A 26,401-nucleotide genomic window follows, 5' to 3' on the forward strand; every position below is an offset into this window, starting at 1 on the left:
CAGCCTGAACTACATAGCAAGACCCTCTCTTAGAAAAAAAAAAGATTAATCTTAGTGAAAAATCAAAAGATGGCCCAAAGGACATTTAAAACTGTGTTTACATAAGTAATAGCAGAAAAGTCCAAACATGGAAAAATAATTTGACATACAGATAAGTGAGTCTTATTGAACTAAATAGCCAGGCATGGTGGCACACACCTGTAATTTCAGCACTTGAGAGGCTGAGTCAGGAGGATCATTGAGAATTTGAGCCCAGCCTGGACTACAAAGTGAGCTCAAGGCCAACCTAAACTGCAGAGTGAGACCCCATCTCAAAAAGACAAAAAAGGAAAAAAAAGAATTCTAAATAACTATGATCAGAAGAAAACTACACCAAGGTGTATAATAGTCAAGATTCCAGAAATTCAATCCAAGAACAGAATATTAAAAGGTATTAGAGAAAAGAAGTAAATCTCCTATGAAGGAAAACCATCAGAATCACATCAGACTTCTCAATGCAAACCTTTCAGTCAAGGATAGCTTAAAGTGAAGTATTTCAAAACCAAAAAGAAAAAATAACCTCCAACCCAGACTGATGTACCCCACAAAGCTATCTTTCAAAACTGATGAAGAAATAAGATACTTCCATGATAAAGAACACCTGAATAAATTAATAACCACCAAAACAGCACTCCAGAACCTGCTGTACGATATTCTAGAAAAAGAAAATGAAGAGAACAATTCCAAGAATCCCAGTAGAATGAGTACACCAGCAAAGTAAGCAATTAAATAGAAGGGAAAGAAAGAGAACAAACAATGGGAAGCAGGAAATAATGAATAAGTCACTTGACAAAACCCAAAGAGAAATAACTACACAGATAATCAGAGATAATGACCATAATCAAGGAAATGGCTAGTGAATCTAGAGTAGATATAGATTTTTTTAAAAATGGAAGAGTTTAGGAAAGATAGGGAAACATAATACAAAAATAACATAACATAAAGTAACATAATATAGGATAGATCAATACCTATTAGTTTTAACCATCAATGTAAATGGCCTCAGTTTAAAAATCAAAAGGAACAGATTGACAGAACGGATCAAGAAATAAGATCCAACAATATGGTGCATAGAAGAAATACATTTAATTCAAAAAGAAATTCATAGACTGAAAGTTGAAGGATGCAACAATACTTCATGAGATAGAAACCTAGAAAAAAGTAGCAGTAGCTATTCTATTTGCAGACAAAGTGGGTTTCAAAGCTAAGATTGATCAGGAGAGACAAAGAAGAGATATACTTGTTAAGGGAACAATCTGAGAGGAAGAGATAACAATCATAAATATATGTACATCAACTATGTACACACCCAACTATATAAAACAAATACCAATGGATGTGAAAATCAGATAGGCACTAGTAAAGTTATAACAGGGACTTTAATATGCCACTGTCACAAAAACACAGATCAACTGGACAAAAAAATCAGCAAAGAAACATTAGAATTGAACCAAATCTTTGAAAAAATTGACTTAGTATATATCTACAGAATGTTCCACCCAACAACAGAATACACATTCTTAGCAGCACAGAGAACTTTCTCTAAAATAGATCATATACTAGCTCATAGAACTTGCTTAAGTAAATGCAAAGAAATTGAAATTATCTCATGCACATTATCAGATCATAGTGTAATTAAATTGGACATCAGTGGCAAAAGAAACCACAAAGACTACATAAACACGTGGAAATTAATAATACCTTCTGAACAGCCAATGAGTCACAGATGAAATTAAAGAAGAAATTAGACAGTTTCTGCAATTAAACAATAATGCTGATACAACATACCAGAGCTTAAGAGACTCGATGAAAACAGTCCTACAAGGGAAATTTATAGCAGTAAATTCCCACATCAGAAAAACAGAGCAAGCTCAAATAAATAATGTTGAACCTCAAGTTTCTAGAAAAAGAAGAACAGGTTAAACCCAAAGCTTGTAAAAGGAGTTTGGGGCTTATAATGATCAGAGCAAAAATTAATGCAATTAAGTCTAAGAAAACCATACAAATAATCAATCAAAGAGTTGATTCTTTGATAGATTAAATGAAATAGACAAACTCTTAGCCAAACTTACCAAAAAGAAAAGATCCAAATCCATGCATCAGGAATGAAAAGATCGAAATCACAATGGATCATGCAGAAGTCTAGAAGATCATCAGTACCTACTTTGAGAATCTGTACTATAATAAGATGGAAAACTCCGAAGAAATTGACAGATTCCTGGATACATATGAATTCCCAAAGCTAAATCAAGAAGATATAAAAAATTTTAAATAATTCAAGGTCAATGAAACTGAAGAAGTAAGTTTTAAAGAGCTATCAATAAAGAAAAGCTCAGGTCCTGATGGATTCACTGCTGCATTCTATAAGAAATTTACAGAGGATCTAATGCCATTAGTCCTCAAACTTTTAACAAAATTGAAAGGAAAGAAATACTTCCAAAGTCATTCCTAGAACTAAGCATTACCCTGACACCAAAACCAAGAGAAGGTTTTAACCAAAAAAGAGAGCTACAGGTCAATCTTCTCAATAAACATAGATGCAAAACTCCACAGAAAGATACTGGCAGAGTACAGCAAATCATCAAAAAGATGATGATGCACCATTGCCAAGTAGGATTCAGTGCAGGGATATCAAGATGGTTCAATATATACAAATCAATAAATGTAATACACCACATTAACAGAACCAAGGACAAAAACTATCTCAACAGATGCAGAAATGGCATTTGACGAAGACCAACACCCATTCATGATAAAAAAAATAGAACCCTAAAGAAAATTGGAACAGGTCTTTACCTCAATTTGATAAAAAGCAATCTATGACAAACCAACAGCCAATGTTACACTACATAGTCAAAAATGGAAAGCCTTTACTCTAAAACCAGGACCAAGATAATGTTGCCCACTATCACTACCCCTGTTCACTATAATTCTAGAAACATTATCCAAAGATTATTAGATGTGAGAAAGAAATTGAAGGAATAGGGATATGAAAGGAAGAAATTAAATTATCATTGTTTGGAGATGACATGGTACTCTACATAGAAGACCCCAAAAACTCTACCAAAAGACTCCTAGAACTAAAAACTTACTTTGGTACCATAGCAGGATACAAAGTCAACACTTAAAAGTCAGTAGCATTCTTGCAAATGAATAACAAACTCACTGAGAGAGAAATCAGGGAAATAACACCTTTCACAATGCATCAAGAAAAATAAAATACATAGGAATTGATCTAACAAAGGAAGTGAAAGACCTTTACATTGAAAACTACTGTACTTTTTTGGAGATTGAAGAGGACATCAGAAAGTGTAAAGACATTTGCTGTTTATGGACAGACAGAACCAATATAGTTAAAATGGCCATACTTCCAAAACTTTTATACAAATTTGATGCAATTCCAATCAAAATACCAATAATATACATTACAGAACTAGAAAAAAAAAATCTTAAAACTTGTATGGAAACAGAGGAGATCTAGACTAACAAATGCAATTCTGAGCAGCAAAAGCAAGGCAGGGGGCATAACAGTCCCCAATTTGAAGTTATACTACAAAGCTACCATCATTAAAGCAGCATGGCACTGGCAAAGAAACAGACAGATTGATGGAACAGAATACAAGATGCAGAAACAACTACAAGAACACTCATCTACATTATCATTGACAAAGGGACCAAACACCTTCCCTAGAAGAAAGATTGCCTCTTTAATAAATGGTGCTAGGAAAACTTGCTTTCCACATGCTGAAGACTAAACCTAGACCCATATCTGTCACCATGCACTAAAGTAAATCAAAATGGATCAAAGATCTAAATATAAAACAAACAATCTGTTGGAAGATAGGATAAGTAGAACTCTTGAAGACACAGGCGTAGGCAAAGAATTTATGAACAAAACTCCAGCTGCATAGGAAATTGCACAAAGAATCAACAACTGCGACCATATCAAAGTATAAAGCATTTGCATAGCGAAAGGAATCACTAACAGAGTGAAGACACAACCGACAGAATGGGGAAAATACATTTACCAGATAGTCGTCAGATAAAGGACTAACATCTAAAATAAATAAAAAACTTAAAAAAATCACACCCTTCTCCCCCCAAATTTAAACATTCATATGTTGGATGAACTTTTGGTCCATTTCTCCAGATGTATGTTTGTGGTATTTTGAAGTAGGGCCTTTGGGAGGTGACTAGGATTAGCTGAGACTCTGAAAATTGGCCCACATAGTGGCTGTGGTGGATTTTTAAGAGGAAAATCCAAGTTCCATGCTTATTCTGTCTCATCATGTGATGCCCTCTGCCATGTTCTGAGGCAGCAAGGTAGTCCTGATCAGAGATTAGCACCTAGAACTGTGAGCTAAATGGATTTGTATTCTTTATAAGTTACCTTGTATTAAGTATTTTGTTATAGCAACAGAAAATGAACTAAAATGTGTACATTTAAAAGACTTTTACCCACAGAGTATTATTGTTCTATTCTGTCATGGTTTTTGAGTTTCTCAAAGATGAATTCAACTATCAAACCTAAAACACAAGGACAGAATAATTTGAGTTTTGGTCTCATCCCAGATACAGTCTTGTTTGGAGGAGAAAGCTAGGAAACTGCCTCCAATGGGCTCATTCCTTGGAAAAACCCAGGAAGCAGGATGATAACCAGATGGCCATGGCTGTCAGCAGCCCCTCAGACCCAGAAAAAGTAAAACTGTGGGCGGGAATTAGTCTCCTCTTCCTCAGTTTTCCCGGGTCTACACTTTCTTTTCTAGTGAATTTCGTGCCTGGAAAGCATCGCTTGTGTTTGCACCTGCCCTGATCCCAGGTGATCTGCATTTCCTAATTTCATTTCCCAGTTTATTTAGTGCTTGTCTGTTGAACTACCAGGTCCGCTGTGCAATCTGCTCTGAGTCGGCCGGGAGAGTCAGCTACTGTCCCTGCCCACCTGTCATGACATTTCATCCAAAACGATTTTGCGTGCTACCCCATATTTATCTATTTTTTATTTTCATTTAGTAAAGAGATACTCTCAACAACTTCCAGTGTGCTTATCAGTGCTTTTTAGTAAAAATAAGGAAAGATGGATGGACAAAATCCTGGCTGATTGGATAGATGAGTAGGTGGAAGGATACCCGAGCTTTGAGTGACTAGGGTCACTTTAGTTGGATGCCACCAGGGGGCAGTGGAGACAAAGCTTCGAGGCCTCTGCACTTCACCAGACCCTGGCAGGCAGGGCCTTTAGAGCTCATTTTGTTTCAAACATTCCTTTGTGAGATAGAGAGTTGAGGCCCAAGTGGACAATGGTTGTGCTCAGGGCACGCAGCTCCTGACCTCACAGGACCCCACATTGCTAGGTTCTGGTGGCCCCGTGCTGCCAAACCTCCAGCAGCTTTCAGTAGCCCTAGAGACTTCCTAGGAGGCTGCCCAGCAACCACTGGCTGTTGCACACATACAACATAGAGGAAACTGCCACTGTGGTAGCATAGCCAGTAAGCTCATGAACCAGGGACTGCACAAAGGAGGACACCACACAAATGACCTGGCCCTTTCTGCAAGTTCTCATTGGTAGCTTGCGGCTCAGGATGCTTCCCTTCAGCTGTACTTCCACAGAGTGATGAGGCACATAACTCTAAGAGTTTGGATAAGCAGAAAACCAGAGACCCTCAGGTCTGGATTTCTGGGCACTTAAGTGTGTTACAGCTCTGTGGTTTCTGGAGGAGAATTCCAGAATGTCCTATCAGGTCTAGTTCTGCAGCTGTACATCTATACCCTGTGTGGGACCCAGCATCTCCACAAAGCTGAGCTCAGAGAACAGCCTCTCTGAGGTCACTGGTTGGAAGTTAGGAACCTGAGTCTGCTCGCTTAGGGCCTGGCAAGTCATGGGAGTTGTGCCATCACCACTAGTCATACCGAACCCTTCTGCTGCACCACCTGTAAAATGAGAGCCTATCCTACCTGCACTGGAGAGCTGTCCTGCAAAGAAGGGCGTGAATGTGAAAGGGACTGAAAGTTCTGAGATCTCTTGTAGATATGTATGTCCTTGTGATTGCCATGTGTGTGCCTTAACTGACTTCTGCGGAAGATCTCGGCCATTGTCCCTGATCTTCAGGAACACTCAGGTCAGGGTCATTTTTTTTTTCTAATACAGATTTCAGTGACTCATATAGATGTATTCATTTTTTTTTTTTTACGTAGAGTTGTGTGTATGTGTGTGAGTGTGTTATACTGAAGATTGAATATAGGCTTTCACACTAAGCTCCATCCCCAGACCTTTTTAAATTTTCATTTCTGAGACAGGGTCTCTCTAAGTTGCTAAATTGCCCAGGCTGGACTCAAACTTGTGATCTTTCTGCCTCACTCTCCTAGAGTACTGGAATTACAGACATGCACCAGCACTCTCCTTTCTTTTCCCTTCCCTTCCCTTCTTTCTTTTTTCCTCCTATCATTCCTTCTTTCCTTTTCCTTTATAATGACTGCCACAAATACCCTATCCTGAAAGTAAAGGAAGTTTTTAAAAAAGAGTCAGAACATAATCCTGCAATTGAAAGTGGATGTGGTTAGTCTTGGGGAAAAATACAAGATGTGTTTTTCTTATTTTATTATAGACCAGAGGAAAGTGTAATAAGCATAAACTGGCCTCTTGGAGCTACCACTAGAAGGTCTGCACAGTCTGCACCTGTGTCCTTCACCTTGCAGCCAAGCCCTCAGCAGTAAGAGACAGATTAAACACATCATGGGGCAATTATTGTGCATTGAGGGAGCTGGAAGATAGAATAGAAAAATATTCGGTGGGGAAAAAACTTTTTAAATATACACATTTGAGTTCATTTTCTGTTGCTATAACAAAATACCTGAAATCAGGTAACTTAAAAAGAATACAAGTCTATTTAGCTCACAGTTCTGGGTACCAATTTCTGATCAGAGCCACCTTACTGATGGCAGAGACAGAATAAGCATGGAACTTTGGGTCTTCCTCTTAAAAATCCACCACAGCCATTATGGGGACCAATTTTAGAATCTCATCTATCCTAGTCACCGCCCAAAGGCCCTGTTCTGGAGGGAACCTGGCCAAGGTCCCATCTACCTGTATGAGGGGTACAGCAAAAGGATGATATGAGACAGAGACAATTTAGTAATGCACACAGAGGGGCCAGGAGGTCAGTGCCTCAGGATAGGCGAAGACCAACACCCTCCAGCTTGCCAGTATTTTATTAGCCAGTGCCTGGGGAGGGGAAGTGAGTGATTTGGGAATCATAGCAGCAATTTCTGTGGACTAATGAGTAAAACAAAGTGTCCTTGCGAAGTTGAGACAAGGGGCAATAAGGAAAGTGTGCTTTCTCCAGCTGAAACTTTTTACTACTGCTGCTACATTGCTTTAAAGATCCTTGTCCTCAGCAGGTCTTATCTTGCCCTGTGTGCCCACAAAGTCACTAACCCACTAGCTGTAGGGCTTTACATGTGACCAGAAGAAAGCAGGGAATTTCATTCCAATCTGTCTCAAAGGGCAGAACAAGGATGACCTCAGACATCCTCTAGACTCAATTTATAATTTGTGGTCCCCAGTACTACTTCAAAATAGCATCAACATATAAATTTGGGAAAATGGACTGAAAGTTCATCCAACATATAAACTTTTGGGGTCACATTCTAACCACAGCAGTATATATAAAGAATAGTGTGCGTACCCCAATCCCCATTTTAAAAATTCCTATGCATTTAGAGATGCCCTAGATGCAGAGAAAAAACAATGGAAAATTATACAGCAAAATCCCATAAAGTTATCTCTGCATGGTAGAATTATGGTAAACTTATTTTTTCAGAGTTACCTCTTATAGTCTATAATCAGAAACAGGATGAAGAAGCCAAAAAAGAAAAAAAAAATAGTGCAAGTAGAATTGCATGAGACTGTGCAAGACCTTGGTTGATGGTCTCCTTGGGACATGCAGAATTTGTGTAAAGCCATATTGTGGCCTGTAGAAGGCTCTTCTGGACTTGTGTTGACATCATTCACCTTTCGTTTTCCCATTTTTGGGGCTAGATCTGGTGCCCAGAGGCATATAGTTCATGCTCAAGTGGCATGTGTCAGACAAACCACATTCCTTACTAGGCCAACCAGTGTGAATCGTGGCCAAGAGGAGTCCACAGAAGAAAACTGCCATGAAGTGGAGCCAGGTCATCCCTATGTTACTTTTCTTTCTGAGTTTAGAAGCTTGTATTGGAGTATCTGATTTTCTCTTTCCTTGAGAGAGTAGGAGGTAATCAGGAAAATAACAGAGAAAGCAAGTGCGCCTGCATGGGGCAAGCTGGCCCTCATGAAAACAAAGACTGTCTTTAAAACAAGAGGGGAGAGGGCAGTTAAGCCTTCTTCTAATGACTTGGCTTCTTGGTAACAAGCAGCAGGAATTAATCCTGATCAGTTCAAGAGAGAAATGAATGCTTTGGAAAGACTCTCATTTAGACAGGAAACCCAGGTGATAAAGCAGGCAGGACTCAAGGGCAGTCAAGCCACTGGGACCACTGATCCAATCCCTGAGCCCTACTCCCTCACCCTAACAGTTGTCTTATTCTGAGTCTTGACAAGTTCTCTATGATAGTTAAGAGCATGACCTTGGAGCCAGACTGATTTCAGCTCATATTCACCAGGAGCCTTAGGCAAATTTCATAACTCCTCTGCACCTTAATTACACATCTGTCAACTGAGGATAAAATTTCAACTTGTTTGCTGGACATGGTTCATGCCTGTAATCCCAGCACTCAAGAGGCTGAGGCAGGAGGATCACTGTGAGTTCTAGGCCAGCCTAGGCTACATAATGAGTTCAAGGTCAGCCTGAACTACATAGCAAGACCTTGTCTCCAAAAAAATATCTTTTCTACTGGCTTTAGCACCTACTGCTGTGAAACAAATTACCCCAAATCTTAGTGACTTAATCCAACAATACACATTTATTATCCCAGTTTCTTTGGGTGAAGTATTCAGGAGTGGCTTAGCTGAACAGTGAGTTTTCTTGTGAGGTTCTTTTGGCAATTGGTCAGGGCTACAGTCATCTGAGGGTTTCACTGAACTGGAAGAACTGTCCCTGAGAAAGTTCACACATGTGCCTGGAAAGTTGGTGCTCCTAATAGGAAGCCTCAATTTCTTCCCAGGTGGGTTATTCGGTGTTCTCACAGCATTGCAATTCCCTTTCCTTCAAGCAAACAATAGCAGAAAAGAATCAGACAGAAGCTACATCCTTTTTATGGACTGGCCTTTGAAGTCACATGACATCACTTCTGTGGCATTGTGTTCAAGAGGAGAAACCCAGCAAATCCTTTCACAGGCAAGAAGAGGAAAATAAAGAACCACTGTGGTTTTCCAAAGACTGAATTTTTATTTCACGAGTCTCACTTAAAAGTCAGTTTTCTTAATTTAAATGATAAGTAATAATCAATTCTATTCATAGACACCATAAAATACATAAATTCAAGTTTCAGCCATTCTCTTTTTCAGATTAAGCTCCAACTTTTGAAGGGAGGCATATAAAAAAATTAGCACCCATATAATATAACCACCATACTACCTTTGAGATTTTACTAAAGATTGAATCAGTTCAAGTAAGTGCTGAAAACAGTGCCTGGAATGTAGTCATTGCCATGTACGTGATTGATTGTCATCACTACCATCATCCTTACTACTGTGGCTGTTTTTATTTTCCTTCCTCACTCTGCCAGGTGCCCTACTCCTCACTCTTCCTTCTCTCCCGGAGTCACCTGAAACCTTCCAGTTGACCCCTCCTTGATTTCCTGACTCTTCCTTCAGGCAGCAGGGGCCCCTTGGGATTAGCCCTGCCTCTTTATGTCTCTGGACGACACAGTCTAGCTATACTAGAACTCCCCTGGCAGTGGCCACAGCTGGCTATCCCAAGTGGAGTCTGCCTTCACAGTTGCTATAAGGTTGGCCCTTGCTCTTCTTCCTTCATCTCCTCAGGCAAAATGCAACACTGAGCTTGAAGAAATTCCCAGGCAGATGAGGTTATTCTAGGGACACACAGGGGCCTTTGTCCTGCTGGTGCTCTGTTATGATAGGGTATGCGGTGAGATTTGAGATCTTGAGCAGAAACCACCAGCAAGAGGCAGGGAAAGGCAGCAAGAAGAGCAATAGCTGCCTGTTAGCCCACAAACCAGAAGGCAGAGACATCGGCAGCATTGTGTAGGTTGCACCCTGCAAAGGACACCAAAGGCCTGAGGGCCAGGTACAGGGTCTTAAATCTCTCTAGGTTCTGAGTGCCCCACCCATAGCCTTGGCTATACGAGCCCTGAGGCTGGGGTGCCACAAACCAGTCTGCTCAGAGTAGGTACTTTTTCTAACTGCTATAAAGCATTACATGTGCTAGCTCCATCATCAGATCTTTAAAGCAAACATTGTGATTCCTGACCTGGGGCCCTCATATGTGAATAATTCACAAACAGGTAGCTAATCACTTAAGCTGCTCAGGTTCAGCTTTTTCATTTTTGTTTCTACTTGGACTTCTTTCTTTGGCTGTTAGGTATGATATGCACATGAGATGTCACAGATGGAGACACACAAGACACATGCCCTTTCCCAGACATCCTGTCTGCTATTGCTCTTCTGTTGGTCTGGAATGCCACTGTCTTAGTCACTTTCTCATTGCTGGAGCAAAATATCTGACACAACTTAAGGACAAGAGGTTTATTTTGGCGCACTTTTTTTTTTTTTTTTTTTACAGGATTCAGTCCATACTTGTCTAGTTCTAAAGAGCAAGGGTAAGGTATGTCTGGAAGAACAAAGCTGCTCATCTCACGGCAGCCAGGAACCAGAGAACAAAGGCGGGGACCAGAGAGATCTCTCACAGAAAGGGGTGGAAATGAAGTAATGAGCCAGAAAGCATTTCATACAAACTTTATGTAAAAATTTTCCAGAAGAAAGTCATACACAGAAAAAGACCCTCCTAGATCCCCCCATTTGTTTAAAAATATAAAATAAAGAGGAACAGAATCCATCCCACTGCAGTGCACTTCCCTTTAGCTTAGAAACCAGACTGTCCATATTTATACTTGGTGGGTTCTTGTCTCTAACAGTGAAAGAGGCAAAGCAGCATGGTAATAGTAATTAATGACCAAACTAGGATGTGTGGTCAGTCCATAGACAATGATGAAACAGAGCTCGACTCAGTGTCTAAGTGTCTACTCAATGACAGTTGTTCTAAGTGCTCCAAGTGTGGAAAGTTCATTTAATCCCCTGAACCCCATGAGGCAGTACTGTTATCACCTTTTTCGTGTGGGAAGACAGAGATCGCAAAACCCAAGATCACAGAGTAAACTGTACAGCCAGGATTTTGATGGCAGCAAACTAGTTTCTAAACCTGTGTTCCTGACTACCATGACCATGCGTGTGCCGGTGTCCCAGACAGACAGTGCTGCTCAACATCTGTTGGATTTCTCCCCAGATACTAGCTCCAGCCAACCCACCGTTTCAGCATTAGACTCATGGTATTATAGTTTTAGAAAGTTGGATGTATTATTGTGGTAAAAAGCAGGTAGTACATAAAATAACGTTGGAGCAGGAAGTGAGTGTAGTGGCAGCCAATCTGACTCTCAGTTTTGAAAAGCCATGCAGGATTATTGTGGTTATTTAAAAATTAATCAAATATTCTCTAAAATATGTGTACTGTTTTCCAAGATGGCTACTAAGGTAAGACGCCTTATTAATTCATTTGGCTCTAGCCACTTAGAAAGAAAAACTGTCATGTAATTCACTTGGCCTAGGAGTATCAAGAAAGTGATATATGAATGCAGAAAGTATAAGAGTCTCTGCACCTGTCTTTTTGCCGCTGGTAGAACCCTGGAGAGTAAGACAGAAAACGCCTTGTTTCTGTTACTGTGTTACGTCACAATAGAATAATAGAAATGCTTCCTCTCTGTCTGTATGTCTGTCTCTTTCCCTCCCTTCTTCTCCCTCCCTTCTTCTCCCTCCCTCCTTCCTCCTCTCTGTCCTTCTTTCTTTCTCCTCCTACTACCCTACTTCCCCACCTAAAAAATACCCCAAACATTCCTTCACCTCAGGCAGTTGTCAAAAATGCTGTTTGTCTTCATTTCAGTCTTTTGTCCTTTTTTACTGATAAGGAAACCAACAGTTTAGGTTAGTTTGAGCCCAGTCATCTGTAAGCCTAGTCAAGGTTTAGTCTGAGCATCTCCCCACTAACATACAGTCGCCTCAGGTTGGGAGTCACATTGTCAATTCAGACCCAGGTAACACAGTGCTAAGCATACACGCTAAGGTACTCCCCTCTGGCCAGCACCCCAGACTGGCACACCCAACCTCTCGTAAATATTCAGAGACAATGAGGAGACAGAATGGGCAAGAGGGCGCGGCTGTGGGAGGGGACTGGGACGGGAAGTGGTCACTGGGTCTTGGGTCACAGCGCACTTTTCATTCTTGCCCTACCACATCTTCTAGAACAGCGAACTAGGCAGCAGTGGGCAGTGGTGTGGAGGCAGCATGTGGGGCAGAAGCGTGTGACATGGTCTGTACACCAACCAGGGACCTCCTTAGAGTCACTCTTCTTATACCTCATTTCCTCTCTGAAAGGACTCATTTCCCCATTGCTCCAGGTACTGAGTGCCATGGGCACACTCACAGCTTGGTTGCGTACCTGACAGTCTGGGCATCTATCTTTCTAAGATGTCAAGTATATTAAAAATTTTGGTGGGCCATCCTTACAAGACAGTTTATATCATTGCTCACAATGCCAAACTGACATGCATTTTAACTGTAGTAGCTAATACTTGGTAACATTTAACGAGTAATTAACGAATGCTGAGTGTTGTACTAAACTCTTTCTGCGATCTTCACGATAAACTAATGCGGTAGTATTATTATTTCTATTTTACGGACAAAAGTCCCGCAGCACAGAGATTAATCCACCCAAAGTTACATGCTTCTAAGTAATGGCACCCCTCACTCTCCGCCCATAAATCTGAGCCGTTACAAGTTCTCTGCGATCTACCCTCAACCTGTGGTGCTTTCTTAATGAAGTCTGAATGATAAAGGCCAAAGCAATCCCCGAAGGTTAGCCTTCACACTTAAATCAATTTTAGCTAAATCGGTGGATAAAGCGGCTTCGCACACCCAGTGTCCCTGGAGGGTGGAGGAGGCTGTGGAGGATAGGGGAGGGGAGTGGGATTCTCCAGATGGAGCTTTGCAGCCCCTTGGGAGCTCCCAAACTGTCCAAATGCTCCAGGCTTCCGCTGCTCCGCCGCCTGCCAGCTGGATCAGGGTGTTTGCCACCCCGCGTTGCCCGGCACTTCCTCGTTCCCCTGCGCTCCAGACGCAGCTCCCTAAGCCCAGAGCGGGCGTTCCTCCGGCGGGAGGGGGCCAGAGGGGAGATGTCGCAACCACCGCCCTCCTCTTTCCCCGCCTTGGCACTCTGTCACCTCCCAGAGGAGCGCGCTGGCACACCGGTGCTGGCGGCCCTGCGCCCGGCATGTTCCCCGAGTGCGCGCGGACGGCGGCGAGCACCGGCCCCCCGCGCAGCCCGGAGCAAGCCAACCGCACGCGTTTTCCTTTCTTCTCCGACGTCAAGAGCGACCACCGGCTGCTGCTGAGCGCCGTGGAGACCACTGTGCTGGCGCTCATCTTGGCGGTGTCCCTGCTGGGCAACGCGTGCTCCCTGGTGCTGGTGGCGCGAAGACGGCCTCGCGGCGGCACCGCTAGCCTAGTGCTTAACCTTTTCTGCGCGGACCTGGTCTTCACCAGTGCCATCCCGCTGGTGTTAGTCGTGCGCTGGACCGAGGCCTGGCTGCTGGGCCGCGTCGTCTGCCACCTGCTCTTCTACGTGATGACCCTGAGCGGCAGCGTCACCATCCTCACGCTGGCCGCGGTCAGCCTGGAGCGCATGGTGTGCATCGTGCGCTTACAGCGCGGCGTGCGCGGTCCGGGGCCGCGGGCTCAGGCCGCGCTGCTGTCGTTCATCTGGGGCTACTCGGCGCTCTCCGCCCTGCCCCTCTGCATCTTCTTCCAAGTCGTCCCGCAGAGGTTTCCCGGCGCCGACCAGGTGAGCGTCCACTGCATGCGGCCGGGCAGATTCTGATGGAAGCGGCGAGTTGCGTTGGTAATGCTTAACAGCAATATGCAATAAGCTGCGTTAACCTTGTGTCAGATCCTGTGCTCGAGCTCTGTGAAGTTTCATTTCTTAAATCTCAATGACAACCCTGTGATGTAGGTACCTAAACCTCCTCCCAAACGCTGTAAGTGGAGTCCCCACAACCCGCCAATTCTTGCCAAATGCAGTGGTGATTATGCGTTCAACAACAGGGAGTTTAAGAGCCAGAGGGAACTTCTATGGGGCTTTGAGATGGCTGACACTGTATTGAATTCGGCTTTCTCGCCAGTGTTACACTGCTGTTATTATCACGCCCACTTTACAGATGAGGAAGCTGAGGCACACAGAATAATAACTCACCCAGAGCATCTCATCCAGGAGTTGGGTTCATGCCAGGAAAGGTTAGTATTGCACTTAGAAAGCCTGTAGGTAGGCGTTTGCAGGTGGTTGGAGAAGGGGCATTGGAGAACCAGGGATCCCAGACCCAGTGCTGCCTCTCATGGGCTAGAGACATCCTCTCTTCTCCAGGAGCCTCAGTTTTTCCGACTGCAAGACTGCAAGGGAAGGTTACACTAGACCACGGGGAGCCTCGGAGGAGGCATTTTCAGGTGTCCCACACTCCAGAACTGTTGCCTAGATTCCAGAGGCTGGGCAGCAGCGTTTCATTTTGGTCCGTGGGCCCACAGTTACCACTGGGATCTAGGGTCGTGGAGGGGTCCACCTTCTAGGACACATTCTCCTGACAGTGCAGCTCTGGCTCGGTTCACCTGGAGTCCCACAGTCCGGAATTCCTGGGTAAGGTCTGTTCACATTGCTGCCCTGCCCCGCAGCTGCGGGGTTTGCTTATGGAGATCTACCTGAGATGCCAGGCCTGCAAGCCAGGCTGCTGCGGAGGACATCGGCTGGCAGGTCCGACTGCGTACGCTGTGCCGTGTCTTTTTCTGCACCGTGCACAGAGGGAAAGAGTTAAGGTCTGTGCGCATGACTGCGATAGTGTGGTGAAGTCCGGTCTCCTGGCTCAGCCTTCTGGAGGGTCTGCCAGAGGCTCGGTTCTCATCTGTCTCTCTTTTCCCTCTTGGGTTATTGGGTATTTTTGGCCTGGGTCAGGAACTCTCACACTAGGGCCTAGCAGGGGGACTGGGGCACCCACAGCCTGCCAGACAAAAACAAGAACTGCAGTCCCAAAGAGAGGCTGGTAGTGAGTCAGAGGTGGGCAAAGATGTTACCTGGGAAGGCTCCAGAGGGAGACAGCACAGACTAAGAACGCTTTGGATGTGTGACTCTCCAGAGCTGCACACAAAGGGGGCGTTTGCTGAGGACTTACCTTTGGTGAGGGGTTTGGGCAAAGCCCCTGGGGCAAATGGGCTGGAACTATGCTTCCGAAGGTTGAGACCAGGTCAGTTACCTGCAGGAGCCCTGTTTATTGAAATCAGTGCAGGTGGATGGGGAGCTTGTAATGAAGAAAATGGGACACTCCCTTCTGGCTTTTCATCTTCCTTGACTTCTCTCCGGCTGTCTGCCATCCCACCCCTGCTCTCCCCTTTCTCTCTCACCAGGTTTTTCTCTGTTTGAGTTACAGTGTACAGTGATCCTTTTTAGTCCAAGTTTTATATTCTACAGTTAGAGTTACCAGCAGTTTCAGGTACTTGTGGACAACCAAGCTCTGATAATACTAAATGGAAAATTCTAGAAATAAAGAATTCCTACTTTACGTAATTGTATTACAGTGTATTGTTATAACCATTCCAGTTTATTATTAATGTGTCATTATTCACTTACTGTGCTTAACTTATAAATTAAACTTCATCACAGGGCTGTTTATAAAGGAGAAACAACATATATGAGGTGTGATCAAAATCTCTGGTGAATATTTAAAAGTTGTTTATTACAGTAAAAGACACATTGCAATTAATTCATCTTTAATTTACACATTGCCATCAATTCCCTCTTAAGTATCTTCAAAAATACTTTCAATACTAACTGCCATCCAAAAGAAAGCCAGGCTTGTAAAAGCATTAGTGTGTCCTCAAGCACCTTATTCACTGGATCTGCACTATGCGACTTATGGCTTTCCTGAAAAATCAAAATGCTCATGAAGGGTGAATGTTTTGAATTGATTCAGGACATCAAGGCAATCACAATAGTAACTCAAGATAGCACAGAAAAAGGCTGCCAGAACTGCTTTATAGGATGGCAAGAATGATGGGGTAAGTGTATTTAAAGTGAGGGGGCATATTTTGAGGGCAATAATGGCACTGTGTTTTACCAGAATATTTTTAAAATTTAAGCATTCACCAGAATTTTCAGTCACACCATGTAGAACATTCAGTACTACCTCTGGGTTCAAAGATCTACCAAGGGTCTCGGAGATCCCTGTAAATAAGGGGTGAGAAAGACTACTATATTTTCTTTATTCCTACTAAATAAGGGGTGAGAAAGACTACTATATTTTCTTTATTCCTACTATTCCTATTTTCTTTATTCGAAGTCAGCAAATAGAAACTCCGTAGGCCCTCAAGGGTTGTCTGAGTATGTCAGAAGCATCCCTCTTTGTAGGATCAGCAGTTGAATAAAGTTGAAATAAATGAGAGGGATCAAGGGACCAGGGCATAAGACAATTTTTAAAAAGGACAGAGAAGGATCTGGTTTAGACTTAGCTGAGTCTCACATTTAAAATTAACAAAGGCATATTTTCTCAGTCCTCACAGATCTTGCCTGTCCCTTCCAAGTTGGAAACTAAATGTGGAAGTTTTAGTTGGGGGATATTTTTCTTTCCAAATCATATGCTGAGGGCCCAACTAACCCCAAACACATAGGGGGTTCCTTCCCCTCGAGAAGTACTGATAAGGAAAACAGTGCTCCTTAGAGCTTTCTGCTCATTGCAGACAGCCCCCAAACAGGGACATAGTGACCTTGTCCACTTGGGCTGCGTGTGCCTACCCTTTCATGCTGACCAGACTCTAAATTTCACTGAGGGGAGGATGAGATGTTACCCATGCTAGAAATGCTAGACCTTTTGGTATTGTGGGCTTTGAAATCAAATATTCTGAGCTCATCTCTGATCACCAGAGTCGTGTGACAGAAGATAAGCTGTCTCACCTCTCTACACCTCACTTTCATTGCTTGCAAAATGGGCTCAAGAACAGTATCAACTGTACAGTATTGCCCTGGGGACTCATGTTCAAGAAACCTGGCGTGTAGACAGTTAAGTGCTCAAGAATTGCTAGCTATTATTAGTTTTCCTTATCTTTGGGTATAAACATTTTAAACATTCTTCAAACGATGTAATTCTTCTGATTGCTATAAAGTAATACGCTACCATTTTAAGTGGGTGGACATATCTTAGCAACATTGACATCTTGGCCAGGTCAGCTCAGCCTGTTCCAACCGGCTGCCTGCCTGTGTGTGCCATGGCCCTCGCCAGGTGGTGACCCACATTGGTGGGTGGGGAAGACCATCCGCCTTGGCCAGCGTATGCTGCCTATTCATTCTACAAACATTTACTGAGCACCGCTCCCCTCTCAACCTGCCACAAGTCACACAAATGCACCTCCTAAGCATACAGATGGTCCCAGACCCTGGCCTAACTCTATAATCTGTAGTAATTCCACAAGTAGGCGTTCTTATGTTTATTTTCTGAGAGAGGAAATGCTCAAACTCGCAGCAGGCAAAGGATGGTTCCAGAAGGCAGTCCAACTCTTGTTCCTCTAGGTGTCATCTCCTGTGAATTCACACTTCCTCACCTCCACCCTTTCCTGATTTCATGCCAGGTCTCTGTTGTGATTGTATCTCTACTGAGTGTAGATTGTCTGAGGACACAGGCATAGTTTACTGCCTTTGTTAATAAATGTTAGAGAATGCTTTTAAAATATAATAAGTAAGTCCATCTCTTGAGTTGATATTTCCTCTTTTCTGTCCAAACATCTATAGAGGAATATATCTCCAAGGACGAGTCATCATCCTTAAAATGATCTTGCAGACATCTGTTTTGTTTGAAGACGTAGGGCAGCAGGAATGATTTACCAAAGAGTTCACTGGGGCACTGCAGGAAGAATCATTAGAGAAGCTTCTAGGAAAATAGCTAGAACCAGGCAGCATGTGCAAATACTTTAACCAGTGTGGGGAGGGGTCAGCACTTGGGCAGTGCCTGTTAATGGATGTCCTAATCCCTAGGAAATTCCTGACTGAATAGTTCTGTACTGAGCACCTGATGTGTGCCAGGCATAATTATAGGTGTTGGCCTCTTGCCTTGAATAAGACAGGCTTTTCTTCTGCCCTTGCCTTTGGTAGAATATTGAGAAAAGGTGGGTTCCTGGCCGAAGACTGGTGATTCACATTCTCAAAGAGCTGTGGAAGGGATGCTTTTGGGTGTTAGGAATTCACAAAAGCTACCAGACATATAATGTGTTTTCACTGGATGTAGAGATAAGAGGAAGTAAGCGAGACGAGGGCACGGAGGAATGGAAGGGCATCACAGGCAAAGAAATAGCCCATGTAGAGCAGACTGCCACTCTGAGCCCTGCAATAGGACAAGGGCTTGGCTTGTGCAGAGTGTGGAGGGTGGAGGTGGCTCCTCTTTAGGGAATGTGAGCTCTCCTGGTGAGGAGATGGCCACCTGGAAGAAGCAACAAGGGAGAATGAGGAAGGAGGGTGGGTTGGATATTGATTAAGAGGACCTCAGGTTTCTTCTGGTGGGGAGGAGCAGAGGGACAGTCCACAGGTTTCTAGTAGCATGGGAAATGGCAGCTATGTGCCCTGATTTGGTGACTATGAACTGGGAAAGTGGGCTAGTCACAGCTACCATGCCTCCTCCGGAGGTGTCCTCATGACAGTGGGTGAATCTGTGGTTCAATAGAGCACTGGGAAGGAAAAAGTGAGTGGAAGCATCTTCTGAAAAAAAAAAAAAAAAGAAAGAAAAAAAGCCTTGGAAGTGAGTGAGCTGGCAAAGCAAAGGCCGAGATTGGGATGGGGCCAGTGAAAGCACACTTAGCCCTTCACTGGAGCCGGCCTCCACCTTCATTCTTTCCATCCTGGCCCCAGAACGCCACCTCCCATCCCCTGGTTGAAGCTGCCCTTCCCTCTGGATGCCACCTTGTGGCCTCTGAAGCTCTCTGGGTACATCTGGCTTCCTGTTCCACGAAAAAGTTTCCTAGTGCTTCTCTGCCTCCCTCTCCAGCAGCATCCTGGCTTTCTGGAGAGCAGACCAGAGCCTTGCTCATCTATGCTGGCCTCGCGTTGGCTAAGCCACTGCCTGGAGTCAACAGCGATGGAGCCAATAAAGAACACTTGCTGACACTGCCGGTTCCACTTCGGTATCGCAGAAACCAGGCAAGCCTAACACTTTTGTTTCTCAAATTTACCTCTTAAAAATCAGGAAGCATTTCAAATGTGCAGAGAATATGATACCGCTACGACCCTCACGTTTTGGATTTAACATGATGTCCAGCTTCTCAACAAGTCAGAGCCTGCAAGAGAATACTGAGAATAGGAACAACTTGACAGATGGATTCTCTCACAGAAACAAAAGTATGATATTAATTCACCTCTCTGACTGTGGTCATAAGGCTTGTTTTATTTTTTCTAATGAGCACAGATGCTGCATTTAATCACCAATACCATATAATGCCCTTTAAAGAGCATATAAATCCATCACTTGGACACCCAGGCCAGTCTCACTGCCTCTTACCTCCTCATAGGGGGCTGAACAGAGCTCTTATCTTACTTCCTTATCACACTGCCTGCCTGCAGTGGGCACCACAAGAAAGAGGAGAAAGGGCATTTTCCTTGATGGAATTTGGGAAGCTTCCTGGGATAGGTACCATGTCTATATTGAAAATATACAGTTAGGTGTGTTCAACCGTCATGGTGATCTGCGTTATGTGTTCATTTACCTAAAAGTAAATTTCTATCACTCTCTTTTCCTTTTATAAAAAACATGGGAACACCACTGAAAATTTAGAAAATTCAGAGAAGCTGAAAGAATAGAGCCTGTCTTGGTTACTTCTCTTTTGTTCCTGGAACAAAATACCTGACTGCTAAAATTAAGGAAGGAAAAGCTTACTTAGCTTATAGTTTGTGGAGCTTTCAGTCCATACTTGGCTGGCTCTAAGGCAGGGTGGCACAGGGCAGAGGGCGCAGTTCATGGAGGCAAAAAACAGCAAAAGCAGCAAGAGCAAAGACGGAGGAGTGGCAGCAAGAAAGCCTCTTTCCCTCCTTTATATTATATGCAGGCTCAGCACTCACATCGGTAGTCCCAACATTGGACCATGAGTCAAAAACTCTAGAAGCCCACCTCATGACTGCATGAGGCTTTGGGGGGAGATCTAGACACAAACCATAACAGAGTCCCTCTTATAAGCAGATGCCTTTAGTTTTCTCTAGCAGAACCTTCCAGTCTTTTTCTGTGCATGTGCATGCCCCTGTGCATGTGCATGCTGGGATCACTGAAAATGCACTTTGCAATGTGCATGCCATGTTAAATATGTGGATGTGGAGGTTGAGGCAAAGAGAGGTTTTTACGGGCAAAATGAGCAGAATTGCATAAGTTATTTTGAAATAATAATCCTTGGCTACAAGAAGCCATAACAAGTGCGACCTCAGCCGAGGTTAGACAGGGAGTAGCTGGGCCAATGTCCTCGCAGAAATACTTCTGTGTAAGGTTGTGGTGGCCTTTGTGCAAGGTTGTGGTTCTGGCAGAATCTTTGCAATAGTGCTTGTCATCAGGCATACATGTTTTGTGTAAGAGATGCTCTTCTTCATAACCTCTCAGTTTTATTTATTTATGTATTTTTGTTGGGGTTGATATAAGCAACTCCATTGTGATTCTATCAGCTTCCACACAGGCATAGTTTAGGGACCTGATTTTTTTTTCCTTTTTGGCCCTAATGTAAGGATAACATCTTACTCTACTCTATCATTACACACTTTTCTACAAAGTCTTATTCAGCCTGGCATTCTCTGCAGAAGACTTTTAGAAAGATCTAGGGTCCCCAAGGAGTTTCAAGAAAGTTTTGAGGTCATTGTTTTCTACTCTCCCTGTACATATTTTTTTCCATCACTAGTGTAGAAATTAGAGACTAAGTCACATTTCAGGCAGGAATCCTCTTCTGATGGGTGCTTCAGCACATCTGCCCATTTCTGCTGTTACCAGGTGCTGGATAAAGGGTTTGTGATGGACAGAGGTCTGGGCCACCGTGGAGGATACTTAGACTGTCTAAAGCATAGCGATGAACTTGTTGCCAGCACTCAAAAGATCCTCCAGAGACACAAGCTTCTTTCCAAACACCAAAAAGTAGAAAGATGTAATAAATCTTCTGTTGTCAGATGTGGATGGTGAGGTAAAAGACAAATGTTTAGAACATTTAGCTATCCATCCAGAATTCTAGCACTCTGGATGGCTAAGCCAGAGGATCACAAATTCAAGCCCATCCTGGGCAACTTAGCAACTTAGCAAGACCCTGTTTCAAAATAAGAAAATAATCCTGGGCAACAAAGACAAGTCAGGAGGCATCACAATCCCAGACTGGAGATTATGCTACAAATCTACTGTGATAAAATCAACATAGTGCTGGCAAAAAAAATAGAACTGCGGCCCAGTGGAACAGATGAGAAGATGCAGACACAGCTATAAATACACACAGCCACCTTATCTTTGACAAAGGGGCCAAACATGTTCACTAGAAGAAAGATAGCCCCTTTAATAAATGGTGCTGGAAAAACCAGCTCTCTACAAGCCAAAGATTAGCCTCATGTCTATCACTACACATTAAAGTCAAAATGGACCAAAGATCTAAATATTAAAGCAGAAACACTAAATCTACTGGAAGTGGAAGTAGGTCAAAGTCTTGAAGACATAGGAGTAGGCACAGTCTTCATAAAGGAAACCCAGACTGCATGGGAAACACTTCAAAGAATCAACCACTGGGATCTTATCCTATTAAAAAGCTTGTATACTTCAAAAGAGGTCACCAATAGAGTGAAAACACAACCCACAGGGTGGAAAAACATTTTAGCTGTCTCTCAGACAAAGGACTTCTATCTAGAACATACAAAGAATTGAAAAAATCAGACCCCCCTAAATTCAAAGACCCTATCCAAAAATGGGCATCTGAGATGAATACGTACTTCTCACACGAAGAAATACAAATGGCAAATAAATACGTGAAGAAATGCTCAGCATCATTGGTCATATGAGAGATGCAAATTAAACAACACTGAGATTCCATCTCACCCCAGTAAGATGGTTGTCATCAAGAAATCAACCAACAAAAAGTGCTGCAGGGGCTGTGGGGAAAAGGAACACTTTTTCACTGTTGGTGGCAATGTAGACTGGTGCAACCACTTTGGAAATCAGTCTGGAGATTCCTAAAAAAATCAGGATTATAGGTCCCATTTAACCCAGCTATTCCCCTCCTGAGTATTTTCCCAGAAGATTTAAAAACATCACACTGTAGCGATATGTGTACACCCGTATTTATAGCAGCACAATTTGTCATAGCAAAATCTTGGAAACAACCCAAATGCCCATCAGCTGAGGAATGGATGAAAAAGATGTGGTATTTTTATACAATGGAGTATTACTCAGCTATAAAGAAAGATAAGCTCAAGGCTTTTATAGGTAAATGGATGCAACTAGAGACCATACTCATTCATAAGTGAAATAAATCAGACCCACATGTATAAACACCGTATTGTCTCCTAGTATAAGAACCTGAAAGAATAAATGAAATCTGAAATGTACAATAGATACTGTGAAAAGGAAAGAAACTGCTCAATAGGAAAGAATGGCTGGGAAAGGAGAAAAGATAGAAGGAAAGGAGACAAGAAGGAAGGAAAGGAAAGGAAATATATATATGTATATTTACACAAGATAGCTAAGATAATTGTACTACTAATTTCTATTGGTTTATTGAAAGGAACAATTAATGTTTAGTTGTTTAATCAATCTTACATACCTATATTGGGTAATCTGAAAAACTACTTTGAAGATAACAGTACGTAATACAACAACCATTGTTGATTTTGTATCATCTTGTTTTGAAATTCTGTATTATTTTTATAGTTTTTTTTAGCTATTTTGTTTTTGTCTTTGTTTTTGTTATTTTGTTTTTATTCTTTTCTCTTTAAAATAAGAAAATAAGAAAATAAAAGGGCTGGGGATGAGCTCATTGCAAAGACCCTGGGTCCAGTCATCAGTACAGATACTCCTTAATTAACAACCTACCTGTTTAATGACTGTTTCTGCTTACAACCTAGATGTGCTGTTTGGACTTATAATCCACTGCTTGGATTTACAACCTTTTTGGGGTACAGTTCTATACATCTTGTTTATAGAGCTGCAATGTCTTTTTTTGTACAGTACATCTTGCTGATTACACCGTACAGTACTATACTGTAATTTATGCTCTATTATACATTAAAACACTGCATTTAAGAGTTATGCAAATAAAAGCAAAGCCATCAAATTAAGAGTTTCATTTGACCATTTCTTTGTTCTGAATATCGTAAGGTACATACTATACACAATTTCTCATCTAGCGACCAACTGAGGTAACGACCTAGTCACAGGAACATAACTCAGTTGTTAAATGAGGAGTGTCTATACTTAAATAAATAAGCAAGCAAGCCTGGTCTGTCTGCAGGCTTTTAACAAACAAGAAGTGGAAGCGACATTCTCATTTGCCTTTTCAAAATACGCATGTTATCCCAATATTCTTCCCCATTTGTCTTGCTTTAGGAAGAGTTTTCTCAGTAGGTCTCTGACGTCCTTTGTAACTACATAGCTCTTTGGGAAAAATAATGTGATTAAAAACAACCACACTTTTTGTATTTTAGATTGTTGTTCTAGGAATGTTTCTAAGCTTTCTGAATGTCTCTTCCTCTCTGAAATGGGAAAAATAATAATGTGCATTTCTTTTTTTTTTTTTTTTTGGTTTTTCTCCGGTACCGGGAACCGAACTCACGACCTTGCACTTGCCAGGCAGGCGCTTTTGCCACTGAGCTAAATCCCCAGCCCCATAATGTGCATTTCAATAAGGTCATTGTGAACATTAAATGAGATAATATATGTGAAGTGATCCCTAGTGCATGGTAAATGTTTCATGAATATTAGATGCTGCGATTTTCTGTTAATACTATTTAAGAAAAGGAATGAATTGAATTTTAAGGTTGAACAACGAATTATGATATGTGTTGATAAATGTTAAAATTTTTTTGGCTTCTGCCTGGTATGTGTAATACTGGCCAAATAAATGAATGAACAAATGAAGAGTCTATGACATTCGTTTAGCTGTATTGCCCACTAAAAATCAATGATGTGGTCTTTGTTTTTTTCTTTGTGGTACTAGAGATTGGAACTGGGGAGCATTGTACTATATTTCACCCTTTTAAAATTGTTTTTGCTTTTTTGTTTTTAAGAATCTTTGTTTTGTGTTTTGGGTAATTGTCTCACTCTGTAATTCAGGTTGGCCTTGAACTCACCTTGTAGCTTAAGCTGGCCTTGAACTCGTGGTAATCCTCCTGCCTCAACTTCCCAAGTGTTGGGATTACAGGCATGCACTACCATGCCTGGTTTAAATTTTGACACAAGGTCTTGCTAAGTTTCCTAGGCTGGCCTCAAATTTATGATTCTCCTCAACTTCCCCAGTAGCTAGGATTACAGGAGTGCACAGGCATACCAGGCAATACTGTGGTATTTTTACCAGCACATGCTCTTACAAATCTGTTCTACATATCTAGAAATGCTCAGGACAACTTGTTTTCCAGATAGCTTTGTTCCTATAGTCAAGTGCACACAGGAAGTTTGTTGCCTGGGGAGAAACAGTCACACACAGAGATATGTATGTTTGCTTTCATTGACATATTTATTTGTTGGAAGAAACTGTTGCAGCAGCTCCTGGTAACCGTCCAGTAAAGCCCCTGCCTGGTATTGCGGTTCTGTAGTTAGTGTTGAACATTTAAATCAACACAGCAGGCTGTGGTTGTAAGGTTACAGATCTTCAGGTTCTTCTGCTACATTCCAGTGGTTTTCTCTGGAGCTAAGAGCTGTGGCTGAATTTGGTTTGGGGTTCTTTTGGGTTCCTCTGGACAGGAAATACACAAGCTTGCCTTGGATACTTTTCTCTCATTGCTGGAACAAAATACCTGACATCCAAAATTAAGGAGGGAAAGGTTTATTTAGCTCACAGGTTGTGGAGATCTCAGTCATAATCAGCTGGCTCCAAGACAGGGTGGCGTGGCACAAGGGCAACAGTTCATGGTGGGAGAAGACAGCAAAAGCGAAAGGGGCGAAAGGGAGGAGCAGGCCTCTTTCCCTCCCTTATCACAAACTCTGGATTCAGCAGCCTCCAAAATGCCCACCCTCCCCTGTGACCACATGAGGCTTTGGGGCACATCCAGACACAAACCCTAACAAAGGTCGAATGCCCCGAGTTTAGGTACCAGACTTTTGTGGAATGAGGGATTGCCAGGTTCTTTGATGCTGTTTGACATACTTGATTTGTTTTGGGTTTGTTGTTGTCATTTGTTTTCTTTTTTTGAGAAGGAGTCTTACTATATTGCTGAGGCTGGCCCCAAATTCCTGGGCCAGGTGATCTTCCTGCCTCGGCCTCCCAAGTAGCTGGGACTACATGTTCATGCTATTGTGCCTGGCTTTATCCCTTCCCTAGTAAACATCTAATGCCTAACCACAGACCCTGTTGCCTTCAGCATACAAAGTACTGTATTACTGTACTAAAACCTTGACCCTGTTGCTGTATGCTCAGGTATAGTACATCACTTCCAATCTGTCCAGTCTTTCTTGGGTCAATTTTCTCTTTTTTAAAAATCAACTTTATAGGTACTCTTTTGATGTGCATAGTGGTCACACCCATCATAACGACTTCGTACCTATGTGTAATGTATCTGGGCTCTTCTTTTTCTTCCCGTTCCCGTCCCCTCCTTTCAACTTCTCTTCTCCTCCCATTTACAAAAGCTTCGTTTCCATTTTTCCCTTCTATTCTCGTTTCTCCTTTTCCCTTCCTTCCGCCTCTCCCCTCCCTTATTCTCCTTCCCATTTGACCATCTTCCTATTTCCCAGTGTGTGTCCTCCATTTTGGTCCTTATTTACACTTCCGGTTTCTCATACCACAGAAACAGTGTGAAATTCAAACCTGTGTGCTCCATTTATTTCCCTTACTCTCATCCTGGGAGATGGAAAGCCCATCCCCAAGGGTCAGCCTCCCGCTCTTGTCAGCCTGAGGCTCTGAGGCGCAGAGCCTGCCCTGGAGAAT

At 42.6% G+C, this 26,401-nt stretch overlaps 1 protein-coding gene across 1 annotated transcript in view; it reads left to right on the forward strand.

Annotated features, from left to right (window-relative positions):
* Positions 1-13,361: 13,361 nt before the first annotated feature.
* Ffar4 (free fatty acid receptor 4) overlaps positions 13,362-26,401 on the forward strand; it is a 28,138-nt gene continuing 15,098 nt past the window's right edge. The window contains exon 1 of the mRNA XM_005407515.2: positions 13,362-14,084. Coding sequence (XP_005407572.1) covers positions 13,515-14,084 — 570 coding nt within the window. The 5' untranslated portion in view covers positions 13,362-13,514. The remainder of the gene's footprint in view (positions 14,085-26,401) is intronic.

This window comes from Chinchilla lanigera, unplaced genomic scaffold (assembly GCF_000276665.1).
Source record: "Chinchilla lanigera isolate Chin_1 unplaced genomic scaffold, ChiLan1.0 scaffold00106, whole genome shotgun sequence".
In the NCBI taxonomy this organism is placed as follows: Eukaryota; Metazoa; Chordata; class Mammalia; order Rodentia; family Chinchillidae; genus Chinchilla; species Chinchilla lanigera.